Source organism: Magnolia sinica, chromosome 4 (genome assembly GCF_029962835.1).
Source record: "Magnolia sinica isolate HGM2019 chromosome 4, MsV1, whole genome shotgun sequence".
NCBI lineage: Eukaryota > Viridiplantae > Streptophyta > Magnoliopsida > Magnoliales > Magnoliaceae > Magnolia > Magnolia sinica.
Genome location: NC_080576.1, coordinates 87462220 through 87487711, shown reverse-complemented (window position 1 = coordinate 87487711; position 25492 = coordinate 87462220). Strand labels below are relative to the sequence as shown.

Genomic DNA, 25492 nt, shown 5'->3' with positions numbered 1-25492 from the left:
ATGACATCAAGTGGGCTTTCGACTTCCCTTAGTGTTGTTGCTGTGTGGAGATTTTTTTTTTTTTTTTTGTAAAGTTGACATTACACCTTTTTTTGTCAAATAGGTTGTTGCCTTTTCAACTTCGTCGAAGGGGCCCAACAATTTTGCTGATTCTCTTATTAATGAGGGAGTGACAAGATGGTCACTTACCTTCATCTCTTTGTTGCATCAAGGCTAAAGCTATATTGCCTTTATACTTTCATTAAAAATTCCTTTATCATATGTAGAACAATTTGTTTGTTATTGTAGCAGCTCACTGTAACGCGGTACTGTAACGACAATATCATCAACATATACCACTAACACAATAAGACTTGAGTTGCCTTTTTGTACAAAGACGGAATGATCAACATGACTTTGAACAAAACCATAGTTTAAACAACTTTGTTGAATTTGTCAAATCATGCACATGGCTATTGCTTCAGCCTATAAATCGCCTTCTTTAGTTTACACACTGTCTGATTCCTCCCGAGCAACAAATTCAGGCGGTTGCTCCATATAGACCTCTTTCGTGGGATCACCATGAAGAAAGACACTTTTGATATCTAATTGGAAGAGGGACCAGCTATGGTTAACTACCATATAAGAATAACATGAATGGAATTCATCTTGGCAACACGAGAGAATGTTTAAGTATAATAATCACCAAGGGTCCGAGTGTATCCTTTATCAACCAAGTGAGCCTTCAAACATTTAATTGCTCCATGAGGATGAAACTTAATGGTGTACACCCACCGACAACCAATAACATGTTTCCTGAAAGGTAGACTGGTGAGCTCCCAAATGTTATTGTGATAAAGAGCAACCGTTTCCTATTCCATTGCTTGCTTCCACCTCTTATGCAACAATGCTTTCTAATATGACTTGGGAATCTAATTAGAGGACAAGCATAGAGCAACTCTAAGGAAAGTGGTACACAAACATTGAAAGGAGACATATTTGTTAATAGGATGATCAATACAAGCACACTAACCTTTCCTTAAGGCAATAAGAACATTAGACGTACTTGGATTATTGCGCTTGGAAGAAGATATGGTGGATAACACATCGTGGTTAGCTGTACTATCTGTACGTTTTTGTCATGAGTAGACTAGCAGCAGAGGCACAATGAGATTGGTGGAATCAATAGCCGGAGGAGATATGATTATATCTTCTTTAACTATAATAGGTAAAGACACAAATTCCACATCAAGAGATTTATTGTCTTTCGAAAAGAACGAAGTTGACTTGAAAAATGTAACAACTGCACATACATTGTTTTTGAAGAGAAGGATTATAGCAATGATAACCTTTTTTCTGTATGAGAGTACACAAGAAAAAGACGTTTAATGGCTTTAGGATCTAATTTATTATGGCTCGATTTCAATTGATGAACAAAGCATACACATCCAAAAACTTTGGGGGGTAAAGAAAACAACAAAGTATTTGGAAGTAAAATATGATTTGGTGATTGACCCACTTGAATGGTTGAGGGCATTTGATTTATTAGAAAATATGCTGCGAGCACTGCATTACTTCAAAAATGTTTAGGAACACTCAACATTCATATGAAGTAATAGAACATGAGTTCCTTAGGTGACGATTTTTCTGTCCCGCAACACCGTTTTGTTGTGGATTGTTGGCACATGATGTTTGATGTAGGATTCCCGTTTCAGAAAAAATATTGGCTAAAGGCTTGTGACATATATTCCTTGGCATTATCGGAATAACACAAACACTTTTAAATTAAATTGAATTTGCACTTCCAAGGGAAAAGTTTTAAAAATAGAGAATAGTTCAGATTTGTCTTTCATTAAATACATGCAAGTCATTCGCAAGAAATCATCAACAAAGGTAGCAAAATACTAATACCACGGACTACTGAAGATTTTAACTAGTTCCCAAACTAAATGAACTAAATAAAGGGAACTAAGCTACACTTTTCACATGTGGTGGAAAAGTAGCACAATGATGTTTCCTCAATTCACACACTTCACACTCTAGATTTAACACAAACTTCGAAGGAAGGACTAACACTTTTAAGAATCCTCAAGGACGGATGACGGAGACGGCAGTGCCACTAGTATAGAGAGATTTCTTCTGTACTATTGCATCAATAATGTCACGATCAAGATAGTACAACTCATTATGTTTATGTCCTCCATCAATCTTCTTCTGGTGAAAGTGGTTTCAAAAGTAGTAGGAGCATGTTGATTTTGCAGATTTTTTAGCAACTTGGAATACTCCTCTTGAGTGAGTCTCATGATTGTTGAGTTGTAGACATAGAATTAACTTTAGAAGGCTCACTGTACTCTCCAACATAGGATGCCTGATTAGCTCATGCCGGCTTCTCATGAATATTTCAATAATTTTCAACTGAGTGATTTGTGAGCCCACAATGCATGCAATTTCTAGGTCCACGACTGCCTTGATTACCTTTGCTATCACGACCTCAATCAATAAAGGGTCCTAAAGCAAATTTGTCATTGGCTCCAAGGCGAGCATACACTTCATTCAGAGATGGCACATCCTTTTCACCCAAGATCTATGCACGAACTAGTTCACACTCATGTTTCAAATTGGATAAGAACATTGCTATAGGAAACCCCTCTTGTTGCTGATGTGGCTTCTACAAATTAGTGGTAAGGGGTTGATATTCATTCAACTCCTCTCACATTGCTTAAAGTTTGGAATAATACTCACCTAGCATTTTGTTGCCTTGTTGGAGCTCAAATATTTCTTCATAGAACTGATATGTATGAGTGATAATTTTGTTGGATGAATACATCTCTCGTAATGTATCCCACACTTCCTTTGCAGTATCCAAAAGCATCACGTTGGCACTAATGGATGATTCCATATTATTCTACAGCCGTGTCTAGTATGATAGTGTGAGCATTCTCTTCGATCCACTGTTTATATGTGCTATAACTTTCATTGGGTTTCTTCGCGGTCAAATATTTTCATTTTTCCTTTGTCGTTAGAAATTCTTAAATGGATTTAGACTACTGGAGATAGTTTGTTCCGTTTAATTTTATAGAGGTTATTTGGACTAAAAAAAGTAGATGGATTTATGAATCCTGTTCTTGAATCACTTCTCACTTCCATCTGGGATAAGGGACTAGAATATATACTGTAAGCTTATACGAACACAGACTGAACTTTTTTTTTTTTTTTTATAACCAAAATTCTATTCATATATCCAAAAACGCCAATTACATTTCGGGCCACCCCTAGGAATAAAAGACCCTAGGGGCAGCCTATCATGAGCCAATCAAAACTGTGCAAAACCTAAAAGAAAAGAAATTGAAGACCGACAAAGAGCCAAGGGAGCCATCAACTCCTAGCCCCCCTATCTCTATTCCTAATCGAACCCAGGCCCACCTTGTCAAGAAACAGAAGACCCCTGACTCGGTCCAGAAGGTCGGCCAGGCTGCTCATATCCGTGGACGATTGCTCCCTACTACCCAACCTAGCCAAGGCGTCCGCCACCTCATTACCTTCTCGGAAGATGTGTCGGAAAAGGAACCTTCCCCTACATCTGAGGTGGATAGTTCTAGCCAGCCAATACCCCCATTTCCAACCAGGGCTAAGGGACCCGTTGAGGAAGTTAATCACGAGTTGAGAATCTGACTCTACTACCACCCTCAACAAGCCATGCTGTAGACACTTCTCGATCCCGTCATGGATGGCCTTCAATTCCGCACTGACGTTCGATCCAATCCCATAAGCTGACACAAAAGCAAACAAAAACTCTCCTTTGTCGTCCCGACAAATCCCGCCTCCACCTGAGTTGCCCGGGTTATCCATTGCCGACCCATCAACATTAATCTTAATCCAACCAGCTGGGGGTTTAACCCATCCAACCACCATTGGGAAGTTGGGAGGAGGAATCCCACGACCGTCGTCCTGATCTCCATTAGACAGCCCCCTGCATCGGACCGGAATGGTGGACCCATTGAAATAGGAGGCACGGCTGACATCCACCCTTCTTATAGTCAGCCCATCCTGTAAGACCGACAACCACCACTTGCACCTAGCAATCAATGCTGCCCCCGACGCAGCCTTATTGTTAAAAATAGCTGCATTCCTGCATTTCCAAATGCTCCACATGATGACGCAGGGAGCCACCATCTTCAGCAACGAGTGAGGCGCGCTGGTCACTGCTGCCCCCCACCATTGGGCTAGCCTAGCGGCAACTGACGACGTGGGAAGAACATGGATACCAAAAATGTTGCCAAAAAACTCCAAGTAGCTCTAGCAATGTGGCTGTTAAGGAAAAGGTGAGAAATTGATTCGGAGGAATGGCTCTGCGCAACATCTCCCTTGCAGCAAACGCATTTTGACGCCAGAGAGATGCCCCGAGCTTGCACTACATCATCAACTGGCACCGCCTTCATCAACACTCTCCATGTAAACAGGGAGATCCGCGGGGGCAGCTTACCATGCCAAATTCCTCTAGCCCAGCTCCTACGAGGAAGGGGCGATCTGCACTTCTCCCAGGCAGACGCGATGGAGAAGTCACCCGAGATGGAAAAAGGCCAGAACGGTGTGTCTGACCCCTGCATTAGGCAGAAACCATGCTGGAAGAAGTGGTCTATCACCCATTGCTGGAAGAAGTGGTCTAACACAGACTGAACTTTTGTGGCCAATGAACATTTAACTTGTACGCTTTACACGGTATGCACACCACACTTGAAGAGAACAACCAACTCACACATCCATATGTTCCATCCAATCACAAGGGTTGATGATCACAAACACGACATCTGACAAAGGCAATCAGTCTACATGTTCACACATCTTAAGAGAGGTGATGATCATAACACTTCATCCCTTTCTCACGCAGGGCCATTATAAAGGCTCAACACAACAAAAGGAAAAGAAACCCTAGGTTTCTTAAAAGATTTTTAGCACAAGAAGGATGAGAGATCCCAACAATAAAAGAAGTAAATAAGGATATGATAGATGGGAGAAAGATGAATTAGCCCAGAAACAAGATTACTCTGATACCATGTAGAATAATCTGCTTGTTACCATGTAGCGTGTGAAAGATGAGAAGAAAAAGAGGAGGAGAAAAGAAGAGGAAAGTCTTAATTCAGTAAGACCTCTCCCTCTCCCGTTTTATAACCAAACAAATGCAATATGACAATTATATCCTCTAAGTAACAAAAGCAAACATACCCAACATATCCTACAAAAGATAATAAGAGAATAAGAGCTAGGTGGGCCATATCCACTTCCATTAACATCATTCAAAAGAGGGGAAAAAGATTGATGCTAAACCGTGTTACCCAAGTAATACTTCAAATTGAAGTTCCAATGTAGATATGGGACCCATTTTGGTGTGTCTAGATAACATAGCCACTAGATGCCACAGGTGACCCAAATGTGGTGCATGAGGAGAATGGCCGAGGAAAATATTGCTTTCAGTAGATGCTTGTGGTGCATGACCTTGATGATTTGATGAGCCAAGGGGCATGTTGGGGTGAGCTACGTCATACGTGTACTTTATGACAGGTGGAACATTCCCAGTATATAGGAGGACATTTCAACAATATTCCGTTCTTATATGAAAAGGAAATAGTAGTACTACATCGTGTGTGGAAAGTTTAAGACAACGGTTGAAGAACTCATTGATGTACTAGTTGATAAAACCCACTTCTCTTGATTGTCAACCAACCAAGGTTTGGTTAATAGTTATTGAGACAGATTCCTTACAATGAAAGTGATGGGGACCAATCTTAAAGGATTCTCCGAAAAGGTCTTTTTTGATTGTCCTCTGACTGTTGTCCCTTGTTCTGTGGGGTTTAAAGATGGATACATGGCTTTCATGTCCATTTATATTCAAGATCTTTTTGAATAGAAGTAGGCTTTGTGGAAAATTGACCTCTTTTGATGTGGTGAGTTTAGTCACATAGTGGCACTAGAGCCATCAAGGGGTTAACCTCCTTTTGCCAATGCCACCCATCCCTTGTGTCTTTTTGCAAATCAAAAGAAATTCGTTCATGCCTTTTGTTTTCGAATTCATTTAGGTGCAGAGGCTGACTTAGCCTTCTTCGGCCTTTATTCTCAATGTCTCTTATGTTCTTCTTGAATTTATTATTATTATTATTTTTTTCTACATTACTTTCTAGCTTGCCTTCGTCATCACTTTGTGGTTGTGCCTGCTTGTGTTTTGCTAATGCTTAACGTTAATTTTAAGATTTAGTGATGGTCGCTTATAGCCACCTCTTGCCATGCTTCATTTTCTTCATGCTTGGGGGCATTCATCTTATGAAAATTTGTTTTATATTTACTTGTTGATTCATATAGAAATATGCTTGGAACTGACTTGGAGGTAAAGATGAGCTTCTCACATCAAGAATATTCCTCAAAGTTTCCATATGATTTTAAGAGAAAAAAATGCTCTCAAGCAAGGTATTTTGTAATGGTAATAGTGGCTGTAATGGCCACCACCATTACCTTTACAGTAAGGGGTGTAACGATTGTTATCGTCTCTCCTTTTTCATTGAAAAAAATTGAAAAACTTGTATTGGCCCCATAATTGACTGTTATGGGGCCATTACGCCTTTTATGGGGGGCGTAACTGTTTCAAGGGCTATAACGGCTGTTATGGTTGGTGTGACCCTGTAATGTATAACAACTGCCACCGTTACCTTTACGTAACGGCCTTCACGGCCCCGTAACAGCCATTACGAGACACCATGCTCTCAAGCTACTTGCAGGATTGTTAGCATGCATCCTTTTTAATTGTTTACACCTTTTTTTTTTTTTACATGATTCAATCCTCTCTAAATTTTCTTGCAACAACACTTACAACTATTTGATAGATGGAAAATCATATGACCATAGTTGCAGTTAAAATCATTTTGGCATTGCGAAATTTGTATTATTGGTATGATATCTTGTAGGAAATATAGAGCAGTCTCTACCTACGACAAACAACAGAATCCAGAGGAAGCGCACAACACCCACCATTTATTATGCCTCGTAAGTATTAAGTCGCTTTGTGCAAATTAGTATTGTTGCTCGAATAATTTTTAAATTCTCTCTCTCTCTCTCTTTTTCTATCGGTTGAAGGCGGACACATTCTCAAATAAGTCAAGTTATTCGTGAATACCGTAAAACATCTTATCGAGTTCAGATGGCAGTTTTGGTAAGCATGCATTCTTTTGGAACTTAACATGTTACTTGAGTTTGTAATGATTTTAAATGCAAAAGATCATTTCTTGAACGTTACAAAAATATCATTACGGGTCCTGTACACTTGTTGTGAAAAATGCAGGAGATGATACCCATGCTTATATTGAACATAATAGTTAGCTTTTGCAATTTCTTTTGCCATTACATCGAGTAGTCCTCACATAGTTGTGGAGTAGTGTAGGATACTTCTATAATTTTTGAGGTAATTAATTTATAGGAATGATTTTTATAATTTCTAACATAATTGATTTATAGGAAAACAAGACTCTTAAAGATGATGGGAGTTAGTTTGTTAAGCCTTGATTGCAAATAGCTTTACTATTTTTCACTTGGTATTGTGTGAACCTCGATGTGAGGACTAGGTGAAACTAGTTTTTTTAAGCCTTGATTGCAAATATCTATAGTATTTTCACTTCATATTTTTGTGAACCTTGGTATTGAGGAGTTAGTTTGTTGAGGCTTGATTGCAAATAACTATAGTATTTTCACTTGATATTTTTATGAACCTTGATATTAAAGAGGAGGATGACGGTGATGAGTTAGTTTGTTAAGCCTTAATCGCAAATAGCTATAAAACTTTCACTTGATATTTTTTGAATCTCGATATTGCTATTAATCTTGTATTGTGCAATCTTTCCTTCCTTAGTTTACTCTTCCTTATGACATGCCTGTTTAATCATTCACGACTTGCATGTATACTTGTACTGGGATATTAAATAGTAGGCAATGTCACCCTTCTTGAAAAGTTAGATGAAAAAAGAGAGAAGAAGATCAGAAGGGTGTTGCACATATTACCCTTTCCCCCCTTAATCAATTTTTTATAACTTAATATCACCCTAATTACAATTAGGAGACTAAAAAAGATGGAAACTAAACATATTAGGAAACCTATTCTTATACGGTACATTGCAGGTGCACAGGGATCTATGTACACCATTAGTGCTTTGTACACCTTTGGTGTACATAAATATGTGTACACTATCACTCCCCCTTAAGCTGGTGGTTGGATATTGTTCATTTCGAGCTTGATACTGATGGTCTTGAGGTGTACTATTGATGAGGCTTTGGTGAAGACATCTGCTAATTGATCTTTTGAATGAACAAATGGCGTATGTAGAAGCTTGATAGCTATTATTATTATTTTTTTTTTTTCCGAATGAAGTGAGTAGTGACAGTCGACTTCAATATGCTTTGCGCATTCGTGGAAGACCAGGTTGGATGCAATACATATGGTTGCTTGATTATCGCAATCTATTGGAATTGGGGATGATGTCCTGAACCTCATATCTTGAAGAATAGCTTTCAACCATGATAGTTCACATGATGCATGGGCCATTGCACAATATTCAACCTTGACAGGGGAGCGGAAAACCATGGATTGCTTAGTCACCACCAAAATGAAAATCTGGCTGCTTGTGGTTGGTTGACCTCCATGTCCTCATCATCATCCAATTGCATCTGTGCCTATGGCTGTGCAACAGGTGCTGCTGCTACATATCCATAATAACTTGAGCATGATGGAAAGAGTAGGTCAACGAAACTTGAGGAAGACCGATTTTGACTAGGAATCGACCTTGATTTCGAGTAAGGATATCCACCACCGCCAGACGAATAGCCATACTGCCGAGACTGTGATACCGATAACAAATAACTAGGATTTAGATCCAGATATCCATATCCATACTGATGATCAGGAGGACTACTCCAACACGAAAGTGGCGCAACAGGCTCCGTGTATCCGTAAGGACTGTAACCATATCCATAATGCCTGTAAGCCTCCTGATGTCCCAGTGCTCTAGGAGTGTCACTGGCTGTATCGTGACTTAGTAGACTCATAAGTCCGACCTCGTGTACCACGTAGGTGCTCATCAGCCTCACGATTTGTAGACGACTATATGATGTGCTGAGCAACACAAGCAGCATGTGCATCAACTGTTATGACTATCAGCATGAGTTGCATTGCTACTACGGTCACCTTCGTTAGCTTCTTCAATAATCGGTTCTAGAGGATGGCTTTGAGCAATTTTTGCAACAAGTTTTGGGTATTCAAGTTCCTCACTTTCAATTGCCTCTTTGCTTTTCTCCCTTTGTTCAAGCCATGGAAGAAGAGGGTCGTCTTCAGCAAAGATATAGTCTAAATTTATTGGACAATATTGCGCTTGGTTGTCAGCTTGTCCGTTTGCTTTCTTCATGTTTTTCTAACGCAACCTCACATTGTAGTGGATAAACATATTTCTTTGCACCTTCATCTCCTTTAATCGATTTCGCTGCTTAGTGTGGATGCGGGTGAAACTGCTCTAATTTCCTTCACAACTAGCAGAAGATGTACATTGACTCCGGATTCTTATTATAATATTCCTCAATGTCTGTGCACTTTCTCCATAATTGACCCGCCATTGAGCTACATAAATAACAAAGAAATATATCATATATTAGTTATTTAGTTTATTAAATTTGTAAAACATACTTTATAGTTTATAACTTAATACCCCTACCTGGATTTGTTCTTTGTATTGTAGCTCGTGCAAGTAGATCTCCAAAGCTGCCCATTGCTAGTTCATATATCTCTACTTGTGAAATAGTAGCTAATAATAACTACCATAACTTTCAAACTCTACGTTATACAATCTATATATGTAAATGATTGTTAACTTCATTAATAGAATCAACCTATTGGTTAACGTTTGGCTCCAACCTTTTTAAAACATTCTTCAAACCGATAGTAATCTCATCAACATCTTTATATGTAGTCGCATATTGGAATTGTGGGTTTAAAAAGAAGCCTGCAAGTTGATTAAAAGAGAGAACAATAGAACATATCAAGTTATCAACACTACATAAAGAACCGAAGGAAAAAAGAATAACTAAATTTAATCACTATAACTTATGTTTACCTGCCGTGTGGAGATCACGGTGAATCTATCAATTCCAGCACCTATTGATGAGCTTCCAATATTCCTTGTAGTGTTTACAAGCATGTTTAATTGACAACTTTGCTGTGTCCATCACTTCAAAAAGAAAGCCCATTGTCAGCCTATCATCACTTTCCAGTTTCCACCAGTCGAAGAACCTTTACCAAAGGTTCCATTGCTTTCATAATTTCTTCGACTTTCTTCCAATACTTGTTGTCTCTTAAAATTGCACACATCTCCACATGCGTGCTACTCGTCTTTTGTCCGTACTTCGAGTTGAGCCATTGCCGAGATCCAACCATCTCGCTAAGTGCCCCTCTATGATTGTATAGATTCTCAATGGCTATGAACTTTGTGGCGAATCTAGTTGCTCCTGGCCTTAACAACTCTTGACCGCCCCTGAATTTCTTTATAAGAGCAGTTCTCTAATTGTGATTGTAAATATATGTCGTGATCGATCTTGCCTTTTCAACCAGTATCGACACATTAGGCTTCTTTTCAATACCCTCAAGGATGAGATCACTGCAGTGTGTTGCACAAGCTGACCGAAATAGATGATGCCTCTTCACCATAAGATGTATGCCTGCTAGTTTATATGTTGTCTCATTATCAGTGATAGTCTGTGTTAGTAGGATTGATAACATACTTACCATAAATAAATTGTACAGTTATTTAGGAAACAAATCTGTAAATATCTTTCCTGAATTAGGCGATATAGATGCTGTAATTAGGTGATATTATGCTGTAATTAGGGGATATAGATGCTGCTGTAATTAAGGTATATAGATGCTGTAATTAGGTGATATTATGCTGTAATTAAGGGATATAGATGCTGTAATTAGGTGATATTATGCTGTAATTAAGGGATATAGATCTGCTGTAATTAGGGGATATAGATGCTGTAATTAGGTGATATTATGCTGTAATTAGGGGATATAGATGCTGCTGTAATTAAGGGATATAGATGTTGTAATTAGGAGATATTATGCTGTAATTAGTAGATATAGATGCTGCTGTAATTAGGGGATACTGTAATTAAGGGTATATTGTAATTAGGGAAAATGATTTCTATATAAGAAAAGGACCACTCGATTGAGGGTCATTGAGCAAATCTGACATGGTATCAGAGACACTCTCTGCAACCTTGTCTTTGGTCCAATTTTCGTGGTTCTAGGCTCTGGTTTTCTGATTTCTTGGGTGCGGGTTTTGGTTTGCAGTTTTTTTTTTAGTGCATTTCGAGAGATTCTAGTTATGGCTAACAACTCCAACTTAGAAGTCTTTCAAACTCGGTTTACAGGGAAGAATTATGTTGCCTGGGAGTATCAATTTCAACTTTTTGTCATGGGAAAGGAGTTGTGGGGTCATGTTGATGGGAGTGATCCAGCACCTACCGATCCTACGACGTTGTTTCAATGGAAGGTGAAAGATGCGCGCGTGATGACTTGGATTCTTGGTTCTATTGATCCACTGCTTATACTCAATTTAAGGCCGTACAAGACGGCTAAATCAATGAGGGAGTACTTGAAAAAGGTCTATCATCACGATCATTCCGCCCGGGGATTTCAATTGGAAACTGATCTTGCTGCCTATTCCCAGGGTACACTCTCTGTTCAGGAATATTTCTGTGGTTTTCAGAATTTTTAGGCTGAGTTTTTCGACATTGTGTATGCCGACGTGTCGGCCGAGTCCCTCTCTGCTGTTTAAGCAGTCCATGAAGTTAGCAAAAGAGACCAGTTTTTAATAACACTAAGGCCAGAATTCGAGTCTATTCTCTCCAACCTGATGCACAGGGATCCTTCACCATCTCTTGACGTGTGTTTTGGAGCACTTCTTTGAGAGGAACAACGTCTTCTTACTCAATCTTCGCTTCCGCAAGAGAATGTTGTCGCATACGCTGCTCAAGGCAAAGGGAGGGTTCGAGACATGCGTACAGTTCAGTGCTACAGTTGCAAAGATTATGGGCATATTGTTGCCCATTGTGCTAAAAAGTTCTGCAATTACTGTAAACAGAAGGGGCACATCATTAAAGAATGCACAACACGTCCTCAAAACCGACCCGTGAATGCTTATCATTCTACTGCTACTGGCCACACTCCGGATGGGGTAACCAGTACTCAAAATCTCGCTCGAGTGTCATCTTCCACTGCTGCTACACCTGCCCTTACACCAGAAATGGTGCAGCAAATGATTGTATCGACATTTTTCGCTTTAGGGCTACAAGGTAAGGGTATTATACGTACTATACCCTCTCAATCTTGGCTTGTTGACTCCGCTGCATCCAATCACATGACCAGTTCTCCTCATATGCTTCGCAATGTTCATAAGTGCACTGGTTCTTCTAATATTCAAGTTGCTAATGGCCATCATTTACCGATTACTGGGGTTGGTGATATCGCACCATCACTGACCAATATTTTTGTATCACCTGGGCTTTCTACGAGTCTTATCTCGGTTGGACAATTAGTGGATGATAATTACAATGTTCAGTTTTCTCGTGATTGCTGTCATGTGCAGGATCCGGTGTCGCGGAGGACAATAGCGAAGGGGCCTAAACTTGGGAGACTCTTTCCATTATACTTTTCCATTCCTAGTATCATTTCTTTGGCTTGTACTACTGTCTCCAATAATTGTGAAATATGGCACAAACGTTTAGGCCATCCAAACAATGTTGTTTTATCTCATTTGCTAAATTCTGGTTCGTTGGGAAAAAAAGATTCTTCTTTGCCTCATGCTTTGTCTTTTGATTGTTCTACGTGTAAAATTGAAAAAAGTAAGATTCTTCCATTCCCTTCTTCCGGGAGTAGGGTAAAGAATTGCTTTGACCTTGTTCATAGTGATGTATGGGGCATTACTCCTGTCATTTCTCATGCTCATTATAAATATTTTGTGACATTCATAGATGACCATAGTCGGCATACTTGGATATATTTTCTGTGCTATAAGTCTGAAGTCTTTGCTGTTTTCAAATCATTTCTAGCATATGTTGAGAATCAATTTACCACTAGCATTAAGACTTTACGATTTGATTCTAGTGGAGCATATGTCTCATGAATTTCTTGAGTTTTTTCGTCACAAAGGAATTGTTTCTCACTGCTTGTGTCCTTATACGCCTCAACAGAATGGCGTGGCTGAGTGCAAAAATCGACATTTGTTAGATGTTGCTAGGACCTTGTTACTTGCATCTTCTGTTCCTCCTAAATTTTGGGTTAAAGCTTTAGCTACAGCATATACTTGATTAATAGGTTGCCTTCTAGAGTGCTAAATTTCAACTCTCCATTCTATTGTCTGCATAAACAACACCCTAGCTTTCTTGACTTACACAAACTCTCTGCGCAATCTATGAAATGTGTCTTTATGGGATATAACTTATCTCAAAAAGGATTTGTGTGCTATGATGCTTCTTCCAATAAATTTCATATATCTTGTAATGTCGTTTTCTTTGATTATCAATATTTCTTTCCTAGTTCTATTGCATCATCTCCTGCAGTTTCTGTTCTTCCTCACTTCGATGATTTGATGTGCCCTCCTGAACGCTTCAAACCTGGTTTTGTGTATGAATGCCGTCGACCAACTTCACCCCTTCCTGAGTCTGATCTGCCACCTGATCTTGTTTTGCACCCTCCTCGACAATCTGGCCGTACTTCTCATCAACCGGATAGGTATGGTTTCCCTCATACCTCCTTCATAGCTACCTTATCAACTGTGTCGATTCCTAATTCCTACGCACAAGCTGATAAACATGAGTGTTGGAGAAAGGCTATGCAGGAAGAACTTTAAGCTCTTCAAGAAAATCTGACTTGGGACATGGTCCCTTGTCGTTCTCATGTCAAGCTAATTGAGTGTAAGTGAGTTTTTTCTGTGAAACTTCGGTCCGATGGGTCTGTGGACCGTTATAAGGCTCGTTTGGTTGCCCTTGGTAACCGCCAGGAGTATGGGGTTGACTATGAGGAGACCTTTGCTCCTGTCGCTAAAATGACAATTGTGCGTACTATTATTGCCATTACAGCCTCTCAGGGATGGTCCCTTTGCTAGATGGATATGAAGAACGCATTTCTTCACGGTGATTTACAGGAAGATGTTTACATGACGCCTCCTCCTGGCCTCTGCTCGTTGCTGACGTCGAATGTGTGTAAGCTGAAGTGCTCTCTGTATGGTTTGAAACAGGCTCCCTGGGCTTGGTTTGATAAGTTCTGGGCTACCTTACTTCGATTTTCTTTCATCTAAGGCCAATATGATTCTTCGTTGTTTCTTCATACGACTTCTGTTGGTATTGTTCTTCTTCTGGTTTATATCGACGACATTGTCATCACTGGGACTGATTCTGCCCTCATTGATCAACTCAAGCAACATCTTCATGATTCATTCCATATGAAGGATCTTGGTCCTCTCCGGTATTTCCTCGGTTTGGAAGTTCAGTCCGACTCCTCTGGGGTTTTCCTGCATCAGCATAAATACACGGAGGACTTGATTTCCTTGTCTGGTTTGCAGGACTCCTCTTCCGTGGATACCCCTTTGGAAGTGAATGTCAAGTATCGACGTGAGGAGGGGGATCTCCTTCCTGATCCCATGGTGTTTCGACAGTTAGTTGGTAGTCTTAATTATCTTACTATTACATGGCCTGACATCTCCTTTGCTGTCCAGCAAGTCAGTGAATTTATGCAGTCTCCTCGCCACCTTCATCTTGCCGCGGTTTGCCGAATTATTCGATATCTCCGGGTTTCCTCTCACCGTGGCTTGTTCTTCTCTACTGGTACTCCTCTTCGCCTTGTGGCTTTTAGTGATGCTGACTGGGCAGGATGTCCTGATACTCGCCAGTCTGTCACCGGGTGGTGTTTGTTTCTTGGTGATTCACTTATCTCTTGGAAGAGTAAGAAACATGATCGTGTTTTTAAATCTTCCACTGAGTCCGAGTACCGTGTCATGTCAGCAACCTGCTCGGAGATTATGTGGCTCCGTGGCTTACTTGCTGAAATAGGTTTTCCTCAGTCTACGCCCACTCTTCATGCTGATAATATGAGTGCTATTCAGATCGCTACTAATCTCGTCCATCACGAGCGTACCAAACATATCGAGGTGGACTGCCATTCTATTCGGGAAGCTGTTGATACTCGGGTTATCTCTCTTCCACATGTCTCAAGCGACCTTCAGATAGCAGGCGTCTTCACCAAAACTATGACACGACTACGCCAATAGTTTCTTGTTGGCAAATTGATGCTTCTTGATCGACCAACATCAATTTGAGAGGGGATGTTAGTAGGATTGATAACATACTCACCATAAATAAATTGTACAGTTATTTAGGAAACAGATCTGTAAATATCTTTCCTGAATTAGGTGATATAGATGTTGTAATAAGGTGATATTATGCTGTAATTAGGGGATATAGATGCTGCTGTAATTAGGAGATATAGATGCTGTAATTAGGTGATATTATGCTATAATTAGGGGATATAGATGCTGCTGTAATTAGGGGATATAGATGCTGTAATTAGGAGATACTATGCTGTAATTAGGGGATATAGATGCTGCTGTAATTAGGGGATATAGATGCTGTAATTAGGAGATACTATGCTGTAATTAGGGGATATAGATGCTGCTGTAATTAGGGGATACTGTAATTAAGGGATATATTGTAATTAGGGAAAATGATTTCTATATAAGAAAAGGACCACTTGATTGAGGGTCATTGAGCAAATCTGACAGTCTGCACCACATTACTTTTCCCAATTTCTTCTACCATTCTATCCATCAGGCCAAATACATGCTCATCATTCTTCACTTCATCAGATGAGTTGATGGCTTTAATAAAGACTGTACCCAAGTAGGAGTAGACAATGAAATTTATCATACTCAATCTGGTTGGGCCAGTCCAACCATCACACATGATTGTGCATCCTCTACTTGCCCATATGTTACTAAATGATTGTACATAAGTCCACACTTCCTGGTACACTTCATTTGAATACCTTGAATCTATGTCATAAGAACTGGGCACTTTAATCCCAAGTCCAGCATCAACTGTTGCATCCACAAACACCTGAAAGTATGGGCAATCGGCAACATGTGGATGAATACTATTATTCACCCGCTTTTCCAAGATCATCCACTATTTGCTTTGACCACATATGTTTCAATTTCTTTTGCGTGCTAGTGGCCTTTTTCAATTTCTTTTGCGTGCTAGTGGCCTTTTTAAACACCATTTCATCCCCAGGAGGTGCTCATGGCTCCCTCTCGTCATCAAGATTGTGAATAGGCGGTAGGGGGGGGTTAGGCTGAGAAGGGTGTGGCTCTCGTGGTCGGGTGGTAAATGCACGACGTAACCCCACTCTAATGCCCTCAAATAATCCTCTACTATCATGCCCACTACCACTCCCCCTACCCACATCATGAACTGAACCAGTCCTCCCAAACATTCAACGTTGCTCCTCATCCTCACTGTGAGCTCGTAAATTTTCCCTCTTCGCAATTGACACCTCACTATATGAATCGTTCCTTGACTCAATGTCCTCATTAGGCAACGCCAAGGATCCCCAAACACCTCTGCTCTACATTGGTCAAGCGTAGCCTTCTTCTCCTTATCCCTCATTGCCTTTTTACCTTCTTCATCTCTCCCTTACTGCCTGAGGGACACTTGGGCACCCTGAAACTTGACCCTTTTGATGGGCCAAGTGTTGTTTTAATCGGATTATGCCTCTTTTCACACTCATAATGTAAAACTTGCACATTATTTGCTATATACTCTGGTACTTCCACCTATCCTTACTCTATACTTCCACCCTACACCTTCATTCTCATTTTTAGCCATCCAAAATGCACAAGTGCTCGAAATAATTTCTCCATGAAGATAATTACGTGGAATGTGAGGGGATTGGGCCAGCATGCCAGAAGGAGTTAGGTAAGGCAATTTTGAAACTACAAGAACCTCAAATTGTCACATTTCAGGATACCATGATGCATAAATGGGATAGGTGTCTTAGGGCTTCATTGCAGGCTTGTAGATAGTTTGATTGGGTGGCTTTGAAAATGGATGTTCTCTGCAATATATGGCCCTGATGATCATACTACTAGAAATCAGTTGGTGGGAAAAGCTTAATGAAGTTAGAACTTAGAAACAGGTGGGAGGTCCCGTGGTGTCTATGGGCTGACTCCAATGTTGTTCGATATCCTAACGAGAAAATGGGTCAGCATGTATAGGAGCATGTGGGAGTTTTCCAATTGGGTCGAATCCTCATTGATCTTCTGCTAATGGGAACCAGATTCACATGGCCCAATGATCAAGATAAACTTGTTATGTCCAGGTTAGACAAATTGTTGATCTCCAAGGAGTGGGATGAGTTGTTCCTTAACACAATCCATCAGGGACTCCCTAGAGTCATCTTCTATCACTCTCCCATTTCTCTAGAGGTGAGTGAAGAGTCCCGAGGTCAATTGTCACGGGCTATATGTTCAAAGGAAGGTGATGGGAACACAAGTTATTTCTGTGAGATATCAAATGTGAGGAGAAACAACCACATCCATTGCCTAAGAGCATAGGAAATGAGATAGAAAGAAAATATGAAATATGCATGGAGACATCAGTTTTTACAAAAATCCTCTCAAGGGGGACGGGTGAGTTTGGTTGACCCTAAATGGTATTGCATGTGATTGTATAGAGGACTGGACATGGCTTGGGTGGAGAGACAAATTGAAAAAGAGTAGGTGCTCAAAGCCATCAAATCCCTAGGGAGGGACAAAGGCCCAGGTTCAGACAACTTCCTTATGGCCTTCTTTCAACTTTTATAGTACATAGTCAAAGGGGCTTTGATTGATTTCTTCTCTGAGTTTTATGATAGGGTGTATCTATCCAAGGACCTTGGCGCAACTTTTGTCTTCTCGATCCCCATGGTGTAGAGAGCTTAGAAAATTATCGACCGATCAGTTTAATAGGCAACCCATATAAAATCCTTGCCAAAATCCTCGCTTTTAGATTAATAAAGGTGCTTGTACATGTTACATCGAAGGCTCAAGGGGCATTTTTGTTCAGTAGGCAAATCTTGAATGACACCTTGATAAGTCATAAGTGCATTGACTCTAGATATAGTACTAGAATGTTGGATGTGATTTGCAAATTCAATATGGAGAAGGCATATGGTTATGTGGGTTCGGAACTTTTAACATACATACATACATATATACACACATACATACATACATACATACATATATATATATATATATATATATATATATATATATATATATATATATATATATATATATATATATATATGACTTAGTCTCTTTATCCTTTTGCTGTTGCGGCTCTTGAACCATAGCCGGTTCATCATTTTCTTGAGACAGTGGCTCATCCTCTGGTATTTTTACCGGTTGCATTATCTTGTTATCGACCTCTTTTCCACTTCTCAAGGTAATGATGGCCTTAGCTTGTTCATTTGGCACGTTTGCTTTCAAACGGATGCCATTTGGATTGTTTAAGAGCCGCAACAGCAAAAGGATAAAGAGACTAAGTCATATATATATATATATATATATATATATATATATATATATATATATATATATATATATATATATATATATATATATATATATATATATTGGAAAGATTAGTTTTCATAACGAAATGGCGAAGATGGATGATGTAATGCATGGGATTGACGCACTATATGGATCCTCTAAAGAGCTCTCGGGGCCTTAGGGAAGGTGATCACCTCTCTCTCTTTCTCTCTCTCTCTCTCCTTTTCTCTTTACTGTTGTGGGAGAGGCTCTTAGCAAGATGCTTGAAAAGGATAGGAAGTCTTGGTTCATCCAAGGTTTTGTGGTAGAAAACACAAAATTTCAAATTACCGATCTTCAATATGTGAATGACATCCTTCTGTTTTGTGGGGTAGATGGGAGGTAGGTGGATAATTTGTGCAAGATTATTCATTGCTTTGAAGTGGTATTGGGTCAGAAGATAAATATCCACAGAGGCTTACTTCTGGGAGTGCGCTAAGTGAAGATGAGATCAAATACTATGCACAACTATTTGGGTGTAAGAAAGGGAAACTTCATCTGTTTATCTTGGCCTTCCGCCATGCATTGGGAAAGTGGCAACACATTTGTTGGGCTTGGTTAAAGAAAGAACTCAATGGAAGTTATTGGGGTGCAGAGTTAGCATCGTTCATTTGGGGGATACATTACGTTGGTAAAAGTTTTAATCCTTGTGTTTTTTTTTTTTTTTAAAAAATAAAAAATCAAAACACCCAAAATCCTCATTTTTTCAATGTTTTGCAATTGCTCTTCATTTCTCATCTTTCCTAAGGCATTATCGATCAACATTATGCACACATTAAGGATTAAAACTTTAGATTAGAGCATGTTGGACAGATTGAAGCTTTGTGGGCCGTTTTGGGGAAAAATCGGAAAAAGAGGTAAATGTTCATTTCTTTTTTAAATTTCTTGCTGGATATAGTTTCTATGAAGATTACAACACCATATCAACCACATCTTGCTAGATTAGTGGTCGATTTAGTTTTTTTTTTTTTTTTTTAATAATAATAATTATATATATATATAAATGTTGTTATTTTTAAATAGAAAATGGGAAAAATCAGTTTACTTATTAAATATTTTAGTGTGGATGATTCCAATTGATGTAGGATGGTTACATGTACAAAATCATGCCATAGATTATGGATTTTATCCTCATTTGATATTATATTATATATGTATGTGTGTGTGTGTGTGTGTGTGTAAATTTTAGCTAATTTTTGCATGAATAGTGGCTATGATGAAAAAATCCCCAAAAAATTATAATTTTTGCTTAGTATTGAATGTGGATGCTTAAAACAGATGTGGGATACTTACATGTATAAGTTACAATGTTATAGATTAAGGATTTTAATCCCATTTTATATATTTTTTGTAATTTTTTATTTCAACTAATTTTCACACGAACAATTATTATAGGAAAACCCCCCAAAAAATTACTATTTTTGTTTATAACTAAAGGTGGATTCTTCAGATAGCTGTAGGATGCTTACATGTATAACATCATGTCATAGAGTAGGGAATTTAACTGCATTATATATATATATATTTTTTGTAATTTTTTAATTTCAGCTGATTTTTAAATGAACAGTGACTATGAGGAAAAAATTAAAAAAATTTTATTTATTTTTGTTTAATATTGAATGTGGATGCTCCAAAATAGATGTATGATGCTTACATGTACAACACCATGCCATAGGTTTGAAATTTAACCCCATAATATTATATATATATATATATATATATATATTTATAATTTTAGCTGATTTTTGCATGAACAATGACTATGAGGAAAAAAACCACAATTTTTTTTTTTTATGAGGATGCTTACATGTATAACACCTTGCTATAGATTAGGGACTTTAACACTATTATATATATATTTTTTGTAATTTTTTAATTTCAACTCATTTTTGCATGAACAATGATTATGAGGGAAAAAACTCCAAAAGAATTATTATTATTTGTTTAATATTGAATATTGATACTTCTAACAGATGGAGGATGCTTGTAATACATATACAACACCATACTATAGATCATGGATGTTAACCCCATTTGATAACTTCTTCTTTTTTTTTTTTTTTTTTAAATTTAAATTAAAATTTTTGTTGTTGTTTTTGAATGAATAATGACTATGAATAAACATGTGAAAAAATTGTTACTTATTTTAACTTCATGTTGATACCATTTATATGTATAGTAACTATATTTATTTGTTTATATTATGGGCAGGTGAGGAGCTTGATTTGTTTTCGTTTAAAGGCTTTAGAGTTAGACAACTTAGACTTTAATACTTTGGAGTTTAGACTTTAGTCTACACTTTATGCATTAGTTTGCTTTACACTATTCATTTGGAAAACAACAAATAAGAAGAAATAAAAAAAATGATCAAATGAGGTTAACATCCCTAATCTGGGACTGATGTTGTACATGTAAGCACCCTATATCTGTTTGAAGCATCCACATTCAATATTAAATTAAAATAGGATTTTTTTTCCTCACAGTCATTGTTCATATAAAAATTAGCCGAAATTTAAAAAATTACAAAATATATAAAATGGAGTTAAAATCCCTAATCTATGGCATGATGTTATACATGTAAGCATCTTATGTTTTTTTGAAGCATCCACATCCACACTCAGTAACAAACAAGTTTTTTTTTTTGTTCTTGTCCTTGTAGGCACTATTCATGTGAAAATCAGTTGAAATTTAAAAAATTAAAAGAACATATAAAATGGGGTCAAAATCCATAATCTATGGGATGGTGTTGTACATGTAAGTATCCCCCATTTGTTTGAAGCAACCATTTTTGATAATAAACAAAAATAACTATTTTTTTTTTTCTCATAGTCATTGATCATGAGAAAATCATCTAAAATAAAAAAATTACAAAAAAATATAAAATGAGGCATGTTGTTATACATGCAAGAATCTTATATCTGTTTGAAGCATCCATATTCAATAATAAACAAAGAAAATAATTTTTTGGGTTTTTTTAATCCCTCATAGTAACTTTTTTTTTAAAAAAAAAGAAGAAGAAGAAGAAGAAAACTTAACTTTGCATTTCAACGAAAGTTGAACACTTTACAACATGGACATTTCGGGCAGGCCCACCGACAAAATGGCGAGGGCCCACCTATCGTAAGACATGAAAGAGAAGAGAAACACAAACAGACAAGGAGGAAGCTAGACTTCCCTCAAGTTGCCCAGGCCCATTCTATCCATGAAGAACAGTTCACGAATGGGCTTGGAGAGATCTCCCAGTGATCGGAACATCTTGTCCCGTTGACCATCGCTCCCCAATCTGGCGAGGGCATCTGCCACTACGTTAGCCTCTCGAGAGGTGTGAGAGATGCGTACATCCATGTTGCTCATGAGAGAGCAGATTCTTGACTTCCAGTACCACAAGGGCCACGTGCTGAGATCATGATGGAGGATGGAGGAGACCACCGACTTAGAGTCACTTGCAATCTCCACCTTTGAGAAGCCCAGCCTGGCGCACTCCTGAAGGCCGTCCAGGATAGCTCCAATCTCCGCCCTCGTGTTGGAGCCAAACCCGTAGGCAAAAGAGAAAGCGAACATGAAATCACCGGAGGAGTTCCTTCCAACGCCACCACCACCAGACGGGCCCAGATTGCCCAAAGCTGACCCGTCAGCATTGAGCTTTATCCAGCTTGGATGAGGCCTGGTCCACTTCACCACTTGGAACCTGGGGTTGAAGGGAGTGGGAGGAGCAATCCCCAAGGCAGCCAGCGAGGGAAATCGCAGAGGATAGGGATGGAGGGAAGAGAACCTGGAGGGAAGGGACGATCAGTCTAGTCCAGTGAAGGATGTTGCGGATAATTTTGTCGCAACTGGTGGCGGAGCTGTCGAACCAGGCTGCATTTCTTGCCTTCCACAATAACTGTTCATGTGAAAATCTGCTGAAATTAAAAAAAATTACAAAAAATAGAAAATGGGCTTAAAATCTCTAATCTATGATATGGTGTTGTACTTGTAAGTATCTAACATAAGTTCGAAGCATTCGCATTCAATATTAAAAAACATAATTTTTGGGGTATTTTCCTCAATAGTCACTGTTCATACAAATATCAACTGAAATTAAAAAAATTACAAAAAATTAAAATGTGGTTAAAATTCCTAATCCATGACATGGTTTTATACATGTAATCATCCTACATCAAACTCAAATATAAAATAAATAAACTGATTTTCTCCATTTTCTATGTAAAAAGCAACAACATTTAAAAACAAATAAAAAAATTATTCACCAAATTGACAACGAATCTTGCAAGACGTGGTTGGTTTGGTGTTGTAATCTTCATAAAAACTATTTCCAGCAAGCATTTAAAAAAGGAAATGAAAACTTACCTTTTTTTTTCTTCTCAAAATGGCCCATGGAGCTTTAATTTGTCCAACTCGCTCTAGTTTAGAGTTTTAATCCTTAACGTGTGCACATTGTTGGTCGGAAATGCATTAAGAAAGATGAGAAATGAAGAACAATTGTTAAAGATAGGAAAAAGTGAGGATTTGGGGCATTTTTATAGAACCATTTTTTTACTATTACGGTTGTAATGGCCATTACGCACCGTAATAGCCATTACACTTCCCGTAACGGCATTGATTTTTAACCCTGACCAATTTAGCCTCGAATCGCGTTATAGTGAATGCCGATACTGTTACGTAACGACTATTACGACCATCTAACTAATACGCCACTCATTGGTTTGCAGAGGAAAAATAAAAACTTGTGGAATAAGGTGTTGCCATGCAAATATGGTGAGGAAAATGGGCGTTGGTTTACGGCTTCATGTTGATACAGAGCCTTGGGTATCTGGAAGGCAGCCCTAAGAGTGGCAAATTCTTTTAGAGAGGGAATTTGCTTTGTTCCAAGAGATGGGTCTTGCATAAGGTTTTGTGAAGACAAATGGTGTTGCATGAGATCTTTTAGTACAACTTTTCCTTATTTATACCAAGTGGTGTTTGTGAGATATGTTTGGAGTGCTCAATGCATCAGAGGATGGGGGAGCAATCGTTATTGAATACACTGTTTATAAATCTTCTCGACTAGGAGATTAATGAGTATGTGATAATGATGGATTTACTTCATATTCTTGGAAAAATTAGGGATAGTTGATTTTAAAACAAAGATATTAAAAATGGTTACATAACGATAGCCACAACAACCATTGTGCATTATGGGGTTGTAACGACCGTTATTTTTTTCCTCACTGGCCTCATAATAGGGTTGAAACAATTTATTTATTTTTTTAATTTTTAACGGACGTAATAGTTGTTACAGCCACCGTTATCATTATGAAATACAATGATTTGAAAGTCGAGCAAATTTGGAGCTTCTACGGTTAGATCCTTTTGCTTAGTTCTTCAAGTATCTCATTTGTAGTAGGAAAAGGATCCAATCCGTCAAATTTGGAGGTACCTAGGTCCTAGTTACATGGTGGCTTTTGGATGGCTTGCTGAAAAAAAAAAACGAGACTCTTACGCTGAATAATCTAACCAAAAGACAGATGATCATTCCCAATGGTTGCATTTTGTGCCTTCAAGATGAGGAAAACATGGATAATCTTTTATTGCATTACCCTTTCTCCAGGCAAGTTCAGGAAAGGTTCTTCCTACTTTTGGAGGTTTAATGGGTCATGTGCCCTCGTTGGTATGGGGACTTGCTCTCCATGTGGCATGATAACATGAATTGGAAGAAGAAATGGATCATATGACAGCTGGTTCTCTTATCCATCATGTGGTTAGTTTGGTTTGAACGCAATTCCAAGACCCTTAATGACAAGGCTTTAGGTCCACATCAAGTGTTTCATAAGGCTAAATGGTTGGTTATTGAATGCAGTAGAGCTGGCAAAGCATTTGATGAATGCCCATTGGGGGCTTTTCAGTGTAGCTGGGGCAAGTCCCCCCATCGTGCTAGTTGGGTGATCTCTCATCGTCCTTTGTTTCCTTTTTCTCCTTTCTTTTAATAAGATTTTAAAAATCCTATAGAAAAATCTTTTAATTGACAAGATTCGCCTTTTTTTGCAGTGCCATTGGCCCCTAGCTTATTGTATTCATCTTCATGAAGTTGAATTGTAGCTTGAAATTCTTTTTATCTTTTTGTAAAAAGCATACCATGCCCATTCTCTTCAGGCAAATGAGCAACTAGTCAGTTAAAATTGATATGCATTTGAATTTCTAGTTGAGAGTATTTCTAGAAACCCTCATAATGCAGGGGCATTTTCACACCGAGCTCGAGTGGGGTCGCCTGTGGGATGCAGGGGCACAGTCGGGGTAGGTGGGGCCCATGGGGGAGGTCTCGTGTTCGAGACTCCTCATCGGGGGTGATTAATGCGCATTTCACACCGGGCTCGAGTGGGGTAGCTTGTGGATACGGGGACACACTCGGGGTGGGCGGCCTGTGTGAGGCGGTACTCATGTGATTTGGGGCCCACGAGGGGGGTTCGGTCAAGGTCCTAACCCATGAGATGTGGGGCCTAAGCTATGAGATAAAGGGATTAATTCGCCATACTCTAACAGTTTGACCTTTTAGAGCAAGTGGTTAATTATTCTGCATCACCTCATTATCTTATTTTTCTTTGATACAATATCATTACCATCTGTACCAATTAATCATTCATAAAAAAAAGAATATCCTTACTAGTTCTTGATGAAGACATCCGAGCACCATCCGGAGGAGGGCTGAGCCAGTCTCCTTATGGCTAGATGACCATTACATGGGGCTCACATGGCCCAATTCACATTCCTAGCCACGTTAAAGACCCCACGTGCATGTTCGTGCATCTTTGAAGACCCCACAC

At 38.8% G+C, this 25492-nt stretch overlaps 1 protein-coding gene across 3 annotated transcripts in view; it reads left to right on the top strand.

Annotated features, from left to right (window-relative positions):
- The window catches only part of LOC131243331 (uncharacterized), a 130434-nt gene that overhangs the window by 2307 nt on the left and 102635 nt on the right, over positions 1-25492 (top strand). For all 3 annotated transcript variants that reach the window (XR_009170024.1, XM_058242606.1, XM_058242605.1), the window contains exons 2-3: positions 6933-7011; positions 7102-7177. Coding sequence is in view for 2 of the 3 variants with exons in the window: in XM_058242606.1 (XP_058098589.1) it covers positions 6933-7011; positions 7102-7177 (155 nt within the window). In the remaining variant the exon portion in view is untranslated. The remainder of the gene's footprint in view (positions 1-6932; positions 7012-7101; positions 7178-25492) is intronic.